General features: G+C 39.4%; 1 protein-coding gene across 2 annotated transcripts in view; it reads right to left on the reverse strand.

Moving 5' to 3' along the window:
• septin9b (septin 9b) overlaps positions 1-12,692 on the reverse strand; it is a 74,437-nt gene that overhangs the window by 37,967 nt on the left and 23,778 nt on the right. For both annotated transcript variants that reach the window (XM_014004972.1, XM_014004973.1), the window contains one exon: positions 3,517-4,194. In XM_014004972.1, coding sequence (XP_013860426.1) covers positions 3,517-4,194 — 678 coding nt within the window. The remainder of the gene's footprint in view (positions 1-3,516; positions 4,195-12,692) is intronic.

A 12,692-nucleotide genomic window follows, 5' to 3' on the forward strand; every position in this document is an offset into this window, starting at 1 on the left:
CAGCCTAAAACACAGTTGGCAGTCACAAGGAAAAATAAAAAGTACAATCTTATATTTTCTTTTGTGACCCAAACAGTTCCTTGATTTTTCTTTTATTTGCAGAAATGATTAGCTGAGCTTCCCTTTTTTATGAATGCATATCAACACACCATATTGGAGTTTTAAAATGAGAATATCTAATGTTGAAATATGACAAAATTTTTGCCAAGTAGATCCGATTTTGAAATGTCTGCTATTTTATGTATGTTCTCACACAATATTACAAGATGTTGTGCAGCTTGTTAGCACTTTAAGTGTGTGATGGTAGATTCACATTTAATGATTGCTTTCAGATAATTAACTTCATAAGATATTTTGCTAACACAATAGACACAACAAGGTACGCACCCACAAAAATAAACAAAAACATTATTTCTTGCCTTTCGCCTGGTTGCTTATCTATAATAAAATGGAGCTAGACCAACAACTTAGATGGGAGGAATGGTGTATTGAAGGGTCAATATCATGTAAAATCAACTTTTTTGAGTTTTATATCATGTTATAATGTTATACTCTCATAAAAAAACATGCCCAAAGCCTCGCTTTGACTCATTCATGCATGTTGGAGAAATCCTGCAGCGTTTTTAGGAAGCCATGCTGAGGAGYAAAACGACAGGTGGGGACCAGAAACGCCTTTGGGGACCAGAAACGTCCCTGGGACGTGTCTTTAAGCCAAACTTCCTCAAGGCAGAGCACCCACCCATCCCCACATACCCCGCCCATGACTCCTGCAGGCTCTGTGGTGAAACTGAAAGTGAAACTTAAACTGTCTGCGGAGCTCCTAACATTAGTTCTCACTCAGTGAAGCTCTTTTCAGTTAAAAAAAATACCTTTGAGGAAATGTATTTTCAGTTGCCAAGTAAACTGCATCATGGCAGCCCCCTCTCCCCCTCRCGAGCGCGAACCCCCCTGCACTGAAATGGGTGAGACAGAAGCGGAAGGTGGTTCTTAAAGAGACAGAGGCCAATTTCAAGGAGTTCTGAAGAGAAAGTGGTGAGAAAAGTTTATTTTCTATTTAAACATAAAAACAGCCTTTTAATAACAGCTAAAGGTGACATAGATACTTTCTGATGGTATAGTATTTAAATGTATGCCTGAGAAACACATAATATTACCCATTTAAATTCAGATTTGGTCACTAATCTGAATATTTTGTCACGCATCTCTTGATCCTGACTTTTACAACTAAAATGTGTGGAATCTGTTCACGACTTCCCGGCAGGTCACTCCTCATTTAGTCCCCCATCTGGGCCCCTCTCTGCGGAAAAATAAATAGCTGCAACCCCCCGTAATGTCGAGTAGAACCATGTAAAACCCTCAGCGCCAACACAGAGGGGAGATTTATGGTTATACGCATTAAAAACACAACAAGACATACTGCAGCGCAGGCGAACAGGGACGGGCCGACACACTGCAGCATTGTTCACCGTCTGACAACAAAACATCTGCCAAGAGATAAAGTGCCGTATTTCATCTTAAAGCAGGAATAATAGTGTCAACTCAGCCAGGACTGTACAACATCAAATGATCTGAAATCAACAGGACATTGTATTTAATAAAAAGATGCCAATAAAACACCTGCTGTTCATAGCGATTTTCTGGTTTAGCCAATGCAGCAGTTTTCCCCTTGAGCTAGCATTCAATTTTCATGTTAGTTTTTCTTTCTTTGGTGCTTACAAATGTTAACTAAATAAMGTTACTATGCTGTGAAAAGTGTGTGGAAAACATTTGATTTCAATTTAAGATCTCGTGGTGCTGACAGAAAGGCATTTGGGACATCAAAATCAGAGAAAATCAAGATCAAAAGCCTCCGAACAGTGTTGTATTACTTGTTACTTTTAATAATTCCAAAATACGTTGCATTCTGTGTGTAACTGATTCATATCGCCGTCCAGAATCACATAAACTAATGTAACCCCGACGGGAAAAGCCCTTCATCTCTGCTGCTTAAAGCTGTGCTCCCATCCTAACACTAATTAGAGCTGAGCCGCCACACGGATCTGGTTCTGCAAGGTTAGGTTTTCATCACATCAGTGAAACTTGCCCAGCTTTAATACTGCATGAACAAAAGCAAGTGATTTCCACAAATATAGACAGCCAGTCTGCTTTCCCCCGTCTACTGAGGGATGGGCCTCYAAGGACACGGTTTCTTGTATTACTGGCAGACGTGCAGACATCCGATTAATCAAATAAGCTGCTCCCGTTGCTGGCTAGTTTTTGAGTAATAGATCTAATACTTGGATCAGTCTGCTGTAATGGTGTGAGTGGATAYGGACTTAAGGATATCAAGTTTAAGAGAAAGTTCAAAGTGACTATTCTGGAAAATGTGACATTTTATCTCAAGGGGGTTGGCTGCACCCTGAACGCTTTAGAAAGTGTAATTTGCGACTTAAAATAATGTTTTCTAAGATTTTCCCACTGAAAACATTGGCACACCATAACCTCAACAGCAGAATAGAGAATAAATGRCACTTATATGCAAAATGACCAGTTTATCATAGTTAACAAAAGATATGACCAAAAACATTAGTTCTCATGAGTTTTAAGGAACAAAAAGTTGCCATGCATTGTTATCAGTCTACTCTGTTATGATTCTATTGCTGGTTTTCAGTGTTACGGCTTCAAAGTCACACAGACTACATTATCACAAAACGGGATGAATGGCTCTAATGGAATCCAGATCTTGATGAACCATTTGTTTTATAGAGCCAGTCAATATAGAGCCATTCCATTTTGAACAAGGTGATGATTTCATTCCGTCACATGTTGGTGTCATGTGTTTTGTCAAGCTGATCYCCTCCACCCTTTCCCCCTGAGCTGCYGTTCTCCACCCCAATGCCTGTTTTCTGTAAAAACGTAAAGGAGGACTGATTGTCTCTGTGGCTGAGGAGGAAAAATAAAAAAATCACGAGGAGTTATAAAAAATAAAACTACTAACGTCTCTTTACTGTCTGCAACTTATTGTATGAAATTGTTCAAAGGATTCAGATCATTCGTGAATGTTGCTTCCACTGCATCGTTTGAGCCGGCTCATTTTTTTGCACGYTGACTGTTACGGCTCTGTTACTACCTTGCTTGGCAACTTAAAGGCGCATCGGCAGCAACCTGATTTGTCACGACCCAATGAAATGGCACGTTATTTGTTGTGTTTGTATCTGTTTATTCTAACCAGACAAATCCCACTGAGATCASAGATTTCTTTTGCAATGGAGGCCTGGGGCTGAAGGCWRCAGCTACATGTTTTTGGTCTATGAGAGGAAACCGAAGTACCCGGAGAAAACCCACGCAAGCACAAGGAGAASGTGCAAACTCCACACAGAAAGACCCCYGGGAATCRCACCCAGGACCTTCCCTGCTGTGAGGYGTTGTGCTGCATCAAAGCTGTAAAGCTTTCTGAGCTGGTGCTCACAGATAAAAGATGTTTGGGTTGAAATAAAGTAGACGTGTGGAACTGAGCTCCAGTTGAAGCTAACTTACGGTCAGGGTTGGGAGACTTGCGTCCAGCGTGGCTCGGCGAGGAGCAGCGGAAGGTGGTGACGATGGTGCTGTGATGGGGGTTGGGGTGGTGGGGGTGGTGCACTGCCGCGTGGTGCCCGTTGTTTTCCTGAGGAGCTTTGGTGATGTTGATGTCGGGTTTACGAACTTCCCCGAGGCTCGGGGCCTCGAACTTGCGCGTGTGATTCAGCTCGGGGACTCGGGCGATCCCGTTGTTGCTGCCGATGCCCTCGTTGCGGCGGATCACGGGGGAGTCGGTCAGGCTCTTGGCAAAAGTTACCTCCCTCTTGTGACCCATCTCAGGGGTCTTGGAGTGACCCAGGACTTCGGGGCGTTTCAGGGCGCTGCTGCTCCCGAAGCGTGAAGAAGCGGGGCTGGTGATGTGATCCACCTGCTTGCTGGACGAAGAGATGTCAATGGAGAGTTCAGAACGGCGTGACACCGGCTCAGGAGTCTTGGACCCTCCTCCCCCCATGATGGAGCGCGGTTGAGTATAGTTGATGTTGTTGCTGGAGGCGGAGGCGGCGGTGCCCAGGTCACGGTAGTAGATACTGGTGGGAGACATGGCGTTACGGTGAGGAGAGCTGGTGGCTCGACGAGARCCGGGCGAAGAATGGGACGAGGTGTCGACATCCTCCACCTCAAAGGACCTCTTAAGAGCTGCAGAAATAGGACAAAAACACAAATCAGTTATGTTTGTTTTGCTGGAAAACGTGTGATGGAACATTTTAAGATGTTCATCAAAATGTCAAACTAAGTATCTGAGCAGTAAAAACTGTTAGGTTTTCCTGAAAAACTCTAAGTATGAAAAGGAAAATATRAGGTCTGAGGGAGGAGGAGCTGTAAAAGCAGTTACTTTAGACTTTAATTAAACCACGCCTGTCTAATTTTATTRCATTTTCAGTCACCAGCAGCAGCTTTTTTTTAAGAGTTTATTTGTGCCAAGGTTTATGTGTGTGGTACACAGAAATACATAATACAGTTTCTCTCTGAGCCACTGGTGGTGTTTCTCTACATGTTTTAATGTAAGCAGCCAAATGTCACCCAGCTCTGAGGCAAAGACGTTCCAYGACCTCCTGTTTTTTATTTTCTTTTGAACATCCACAGAAAGACAGAGAAGCGTCATCTCCGAACTCAATTTATATGAGACAATGGTCACAGTGTCCAAGATGAGAACACTAAAGGATGGAAATTACCTCCTGGGAAGAACGCGCTCAKCTGAAAGTCAACTTGACTTCCATCGTGGAGCCATGGAGGAGAGCCAGCGGCCAGGAGCTGGCATCGTAATTACACAGGAGTTAGAGCGCTCACGCACAGCCTTAAGAACGTTTCCTTCACTTCAAAACACAGTGCAGATTATTTGATCTGTTTCTGCTTGCGGTGTGCCTCCAGTATGTGTGCCCATGTCTCCAAACAACTACTTAAATCTGGTTCAAAACGCTTGTAAAAAAAACAAAAACTACAGAGCATGTTTATTTTTAAGCATCTGTACCCCATAGGGTGCAAAAACAAAACTGTTTTTGGAGATGTGGAATTGTAAACACAATAAAAAAAGAAAAAAAAAAACACCCTTCTGCATACATCATTAAGCTCAGAGTTGTAAAGTAACTAAGTACAAATACTTTGTTAATGTACTTAAATAGAATTTTTGGGTATCTGTACTTTACTTGAGTAATTATTTTTCAGCCTACTTTTACTTCTACTTCTTACATTTTCAATCAGTTATCTGTACTTTTAATCTTTACATTTTCTAAGAAGGCAAGAAGTAGAAAGTTGTTACTTTTATTTCATTTTTGCTTGTTTTCATTCCAACTTGTTATTGTAAAAAATCAATGTCCATACCAACAGATAAAGWGAATTTAATTGTGGTTGAATGAGGAGTATAAATATATAAAATTCTGATACCGTATGAGTTTTTGCACAAACAAATCATGTCACACTCCAGCAGGACATAATCATAAAAATAAAAGGACTGTACTTAAGAAGTATTTGTATTTCATGAATTATATTATTGTATTTGGCCGCAGCCCCATGATAGATTTTCATTTTGAGGAAAAGGTTTGTGCAGCCTTGATATATGTAAATAAACTGAAACAGCTAAACTAGTGCATCCCAAATTTAACATAAATTAATTATTTTAATACAATATGGTCATTGCTGCATTGTTTTGGGGGAGTTCACCTCCTAATAAATGTTGTTACGGGAAATCTAACTAATTTTAAATCAATAATTTTACTTAAGTACAAAAATATCAGATACTTTTAGACTTCTACTCAAGTAATATTCCTAAAGGAGACTTTAACTTTTACCAAAGTAATTTTTTGGTAAGATACTTGTACTTTTACTCAATTATCACTTTGTGGTAATTTATACAACACTGATTAAGCTAAACTAATCTGAAACCAGTTTTATGTTAACTTGTTTGTTTTTAAAGAAAATTTAATGTTCGTTTTCTTCTGGTTGATCGACTGAGGAACAATCAGAAGACCTGTAGGGTCTCAACACGATGCAGAAAGTCCACAGTGTTGTCTTGTTGAAAGACTGAACCAGAGTTGTGTTTCATGAGGAGTAACACACAGAATGCTACAGATGTAACTGTTTTTATCAGCTGTCTACATTGATGCCAGTCACTGAGACACATGAAGGGTATTGTAACAAATCCAATACCTGAACTCAAACAGCTGCAGGTGTTGTGGGGTTATGTAATGCTTGGTGCACAATCCAACATTCCCCCTTCAGCGTGGAGCATCTTAAAAGACCAGAAGCTTCCTCATGTGAGTTTGTCCTTACACACCCATTGGTTCAAACATCGTCCACTGTAACATCTGTACACCTGGTCTCATGCAAACCTGCAATACAACTTCTTCAAATGAGGCATCATCTGTGCCTTCTGACCTGACAGCCAGACACTCCAGCAGCTACCTGATAACACCATCTAGCTTCTTGTAAACTGGATCATTTACAAACCTATTATTGGTGTGCATGTGAACTCTGTTGCATCAAAATTGGATCATTGCCTCTGGATGCTTTTTTGTGTCATTAAGTGAGTTTTACAGTCATTTTCTCACACTCCAATTTCTTACTTTATGAACTTAGGTTCTGAATAGATAAAACAGCATCAACGTTATCCAGTCTGAGAGCACAAMAATTTCAACCCCACCTTTAAAAGTTATAGATACACAGTAATAGAGAATACAGTGGTCTGTAATTTGTAAGAGATTCCTAAACCCCCACTGCCATCATTCGGACCGTGGTCTTCTCTCTCCTGCGTTCCTGTCTCGTGTTTACGGTCGCTGAGAGGGAATACAAGGTCGTGGCTTTCGACTTTGGCCAGACAGTGAGCAGGTCTGCCAACATCATTCTGTAGGTTTTTAAAGATGCTGTGAAACTTCAGCAACACATGCAGCCCAACCACTCCCGAAACTTAGCCTTTATGTAGCTGAAGCTGAAATTTTGCTGCAAGTGTAATAAATCCTACAAACCGAAACATTTTAACAGTGACTTGTTTATTAAGGTGTATTTGTTGTTTGACTGCGCAGATAGTGTGATGTAAGAGCAGAACATTTTCATTTTCTTTTTTTTTTAATTGTGTTTGTAATTATGGAGAATTGTGTAATGACTTTTGAGGGATTTTAAAAAAGTTAAATCATTTAATTTATTTGCTCATTTATGAGGTTAATAGTAGATCTTTACCTSTTGTTCATGTGAAGCATAGTGATGGAAGAGACCTGTATGATTAATATTATTAACATGATCTCCAGAGGATATCTGTGTGTTTGTTTTGGACTGACAAATGGTTGAGGGAGTATTGTTTTCTATGAAGTAGCATTCCAAGACCACGAACTAAAAACAAGAGGTCGATTCCGCCTCATCAGCAGCATCCAGAAGCTTCATCCCTTCAGTGTCCAGTTTCTCACCCCATCTCCCACACAGAAAACAAAAATATTCACCATCAGTTGTTCTAATCCAGCCCACATAATAATGCCTCCTTATCATCACTGCTCAAGGACTCTCCAAACAGTGGGTCAAAAACGTTCATAACCACCCAGTCCAGATGCACGAATAAAAAGGTTTGCAGGGAGGAAAACAAACAGGGAGACGAGGAAACAGCAGATAAAGAGGGTGAAGCTAATCCAGACTGGGTTTTCTCAGGATCATCAATCCCTGGTAGTAGTTGGTGTTGTGCTTTCATGGAATCTGTCTTCTTTAAATTCACAAAGCTTGACTACAGGGGAGCTGACAGTGTCCAAGGCTAAATATATATTTGACTACATGTCATAACCTGGTTATATTCTGGCCTTTCCCTACAATTGGTTGGATGAAACAACTTTTTGATTTAACAAAAACGCTATCCTCGCTCTTCTTTTGCAGATTAAATCATTCTATAATCTATTCATATCAGTACTGGACACTGATTGGTCTAAAGTTCTGTGTTTTTTTAACAGAAATGTGCAAATTTGAGCTTGGAAAATGTTATGTCATCACATCTAAGGCTGTGTTTGCATTGTAGAATAAACATGGTTGCTAAGAGGATGTTTCGCAAAAACAGCCTCAATTCACATAAACTTTACTCAGATTATGTTCATAATGTTAACAGAACAGAACRTCATTATGAGAAGAAAAGCACAGCCTTCACCTGCCCCAGTTTAAAGTAAACCCACCATCATAATATTCAAAAATTTCATCATGTCATACCCACGAAGCAGAAACTATTTCTGTGTCATTATTTAAAGCATTTCATGAAATTTATCAACTCATAACCTTTATGAAATCAGATACTGATTAATAGCTGCATCACAATAAAAGCACAATAGAAAGTACAAGAATACTGTGGCCACGTCGGAGGTTTTATGTGGAACAGATGAGTCAGGTGCTGACAACRCATTAATAAGAAAAAAACTTTCCTGTAAGTTAGTGCAGAAATGGGAACAGATTAYATTTCACAATAAAACACAAAATAAGAAATATTAATAACTATGATTTCAGAYAAAACAGAAACCTTAAATAGAACGTTTAAAACTACCTCTCAAGTCTCAATGTTTTGTATAGTGGTATTAATTTATATTTTCAGATCTTCCAAGGTGCCAATTATGGAACTCTCTGTGCATTGTTGCCCAAATCAAATTCTGGAAGTGGTCATTCAACTAGATCTGTTACAAAAGGACAACTGATATTACCAACTTTTAAAAACTGTTACGGCCAGAGGTCTTTCTTCTATGTTTATACTAAAGCATGGAATGACATTCCTCAAAACATAAAGTCCATTTCAAAACTACAGCCCTTTAAGAAGAATCTTGTCTGCCATCTGCTGGACACTTTCTGTTGTGCTTATATTTAGATGTCCTGTTTTGCAAATGCTGCCTTCCTGAAATTTGGTATGCTTGTTTGTCTTTGTGTCTATGGTGTATAATGATGTGATTGTGATGCTGTAATTCTGAGTGTTTTATGTGCTACAGAACTGGAACCTGCTGTAAAACAGCAATTATGCTGAGTCAGGCTTGATTTTTAGTAATCYTTTCCTGTTAAATCAATAAATCAAATCAAGTCAAATCAAGTCATTTTCAAAGCCCCTGCAGCTAAAAGTTCATACCCCSCAYRCCCTCCCCTCCCCCACGCCCACTCTGTGGTCCTGCATGGAACAAATACATATATCAAGTTGTATAAAGTACAGTGACAAATACATTATTAAATGATTACCTTACAAATCCAGTACATCATTAAATAAAATGTGTGTTTCCCAGGCAGCGCATGCACTATTCTCCAACGGTAAGATCTCCTTCCCTGCATGTGGCCTTGAAATAATGTGGTCTTGTAGCCTCGTGCAATAAGTCTAGTCATCAAGGCAGTTCCTCTGTGTTATATAAAACCGTTTCAGGCACAGAGGAGCTTTATCTGCTGTCAGTAGCTCAAGAATAGAAGATTATGCGGTTGGACAAAGGAAAACAAGAGTAACTGTTTTAACTGACAGGACAAGGCCAAACAATAAATGATGAAATTTCAAACCGTGGTATTTTGCTTTGCGAGAAAAAACCTTAATGTTGCTCTGTCAAAAACACACTTCCTTCAGCTGCCCACTGACGGCGTCGGTTAGTTAGAGCTGCCCACAGGCAGGCCAGCTCACTGTGTCAGATTTACTGCGTAATTTCCTGCTGGTTTGGCTGATATCCTGTGCAAAAATAAAAATGTTAGAGTGAGAGGTGGGTGGGAACGAGAAGTTTGAGAGTAACTATGTTTAAATGCTTCACTGGTTATGTTTAGTTGATGAGGAAAGCATTTTTTAAAGTCTAATTTAAACCAAAATGTAAGACCAGATTGAGAACCCGAGCACAAAAACACAACTTTAATAGTCACTGAAGCAGTTTTGTCCTGAGGCTCTCTCAGCTTCAGCCTCTGACAGGTAAAGCTGTTTCTTTGAGCAGACGATGGTTAAAAGTCATCTTCATTAAAAGACGGACAGAAATCTGACTGATGTGGGAATACAGAGAGAATGTTTTCATTCTATGTTCCACCTGTGAACAAAGTGCTTCAAAGGGCTTAAAAACTTCAAAGACTTTATTCTGATATTTCGAAGTGTGTTTTTGTGGAAACACATGACCAATGAATATCTTACCTGTTGTAGATAGATATTAGTTTGGAGAAACCGACTAATTTTAACAAGGCCAAAATAGAAACATGGTCCCTTTAATTCATTCATTCAGCCTGATGGGATTAACTGAGGTTTTCCTCATTCAGGTTGTTGATATAAATTTATCTGTAAATATGTTTTTACTTCTTGATTTAAAAAACAATTTGGCTTGTTCATAATATAATCCACAGCATCAGTAAAGGTTTATCAGAGCGATCCGATGCTGAGGCTGATTTTCCGCTCATAGAAAAACTTTTCCTAACAGCTGAATACTGTCAGAGCATCGTGGGAGGAACCAGACATTAAATTCAATTGAAAGAAAACTATAACTCCTGTAGCAGTGAGAGACAAACAGGGTGAAAGAAGATATAAATGCTTATGTTTTGATGTATAAATTAAATAAGAGGAAAGTTAACAGATGAAAAGATGCAGGAGTGCTTCAGTGATTCGGTTTTGGTACCCTTGATAATTGCCGTTAGTCATGTTCTCAGTTGCTGTGTTTTCATAATGCCAATTTCGAACAATTTTTTTTTAAATGTCAAATAAAGGAGAAAATAACGAAGAAATGTGAATCAGACATGTTTCTATCAACTGGCTWTGCTAAGTGTAATTACGTCAGATGTTGACATTAAGCATGTCTGTAGTAAACAGGAAGTAAAGTCGCGAACTCTCAGAGATACACATCTCAGGACAATGGAGAGAAGTTATCAGAAATGTGTTGCTATCGGGGAAGTTGTAATTATTCTGTCATATCAACTAGTATTGGCAATGTTATGTGCTGTCTGGAGACGTAGGAAAAAAAATGCAATTCTCTTCACGTTACGGGAAGATGCCAACAGCAGAAGAAGGGTCCAACTGCAGCTGCAGCAGCCGTTTGTGTTGGATAGTGGGAACAGCTGATCAACCATCTGAGGTAAATATTTGCTACATCAGAACTTATTCATAAATGTGTTACCATCTCACCTTTTGTGCATCAACTCTTTTTTGGAAAATCCAAAAAAAAAAAAAAACACCTCAAGCGAGCGTAAAGCCATTTTTGCAAAATTGCGGAAGGTTTTGCAAATTTTGCTATTTCCATCCACCTTTTTTGCGATAAATCAAAATGCACAAGAAAAAAACTTTGATGAAAACACGGCCAGTGAGATAAATGCAACATTTAACTACTCAGAGGTCTTCTACCACTTATCCATAGTCAGGTCAGGGAGGCAGCAGGTCCAGGAGAGGATCCCAGTTTTTTTTTTCCAGGGACACTTTCCTTCTCATCAATGAGGACCCTGAAGTGTTCCCAGGCCAGAGAGGTTACTTCTGGGCTTTCCAGCAGAGTTATAAAGTAACTAAGTACACATACTTTGTTGCTGTACTTGAGTAGAAATTTTGGTTATCTGTACTTTACTTGAGTAATTATTTTTCAGCGTACTTTTTACTTTTACTCATTACATTTTTACACAGTTATCTGTACTTTCTACTCACTACATTTTTTAAAAAAGATAAAAAGTAGAAAGGCGTTACTCCAATTTTATTCCGAGTTATTACTTAAAAAATACTATCCTGATAAATTGTGTCTCCTGGATAGAGTGAATTTAGTTGTGGTTGGATGAGAAGTATAAATATATACCATTCTGACACACTATTAGCTTGTACACAACCCGTCACAGCTGCACGCCGTTTTGGAGAACTTACCTCCCAATAAATGTCATTTTGGAAAATCTAACTGCTCACTTTTACTCAGTACTTTTTACTTTTAATACTTAAGTAGATTTTGTGTCAGAAATTTACTTTTGATACTTAAGTACAAAAAATATCAGATACTTTAAGACTTTTATTCAAGTAATGTTTTTAGAGAAGACTTTAACATTTACAAAGTAATTTTATGATAAAATACTTGTACTTTTACTCAAGTAGCACTTTGAGGTACTTTATATAACACTGCTTTCCAGTGGGAAGTGCTTAGTACACCTCTAAAGGGAGGCATCCAGGAAACATCCTAATCAGAATCCCAAACCACCTCAACTGTCTCTTGAATGTGGAGGAGCAACCTCTTCTACAAACTCTGCCTTGATGATGGCAGAGCCTGGCCTCCCTACCCACCAGTATCTGGGATTTTGTCCTTTTGGTTCATGCCTCATGACCATTAAAATGTGAGCACACCAGTAGACAAGGTGGCGAATAAAAGAATGTAACAAATATGCACATTTGTATTGAACATATTTGTCTGTGCAGCCTCTCTGTGGACCGCTGTGCACCGTTTGGACAGAAATAACGAACTGTCAAGACGTTATCAGCTTTTAATAATGCAGCTTTTGTTGACAAACTAACCCTCTCTCTGACTCTGGCTGCCATCATCAGCCCGTGACGTCCAGCCCATCAGGCAAACAGCAGCTGTGGGGACTGACAGCAGGGGAAACAGGAAAGTGAGCAGCGGGGAAGGAAGGAGGACAGAACACAGTAGGATGAGGAGGACAAAGGGAATTGATGCACGTTCCACACGGACTCGACAAACAAAGAGACGCAGTTGTGAATTTGTGTGTAAAAG

Source organism: Austrofundulus limnaeus, unplaced genomic scaffold (assembly GCF_001266775.1).
Source record: "Austrofundulus limnaeus strain Quisiro unplaced genomic scaffold, Austrofundulus_limnaeus-1.0 Scaffold27, whole genome shotgun sequence".
NCBI classification, from domain to species: Eukaryota; Metazoa; Chordata; class Actinopteri; order Cyprinodontiformes; family Rivulidae; genus Austrofundulus; species Austrofundulus limnaeus.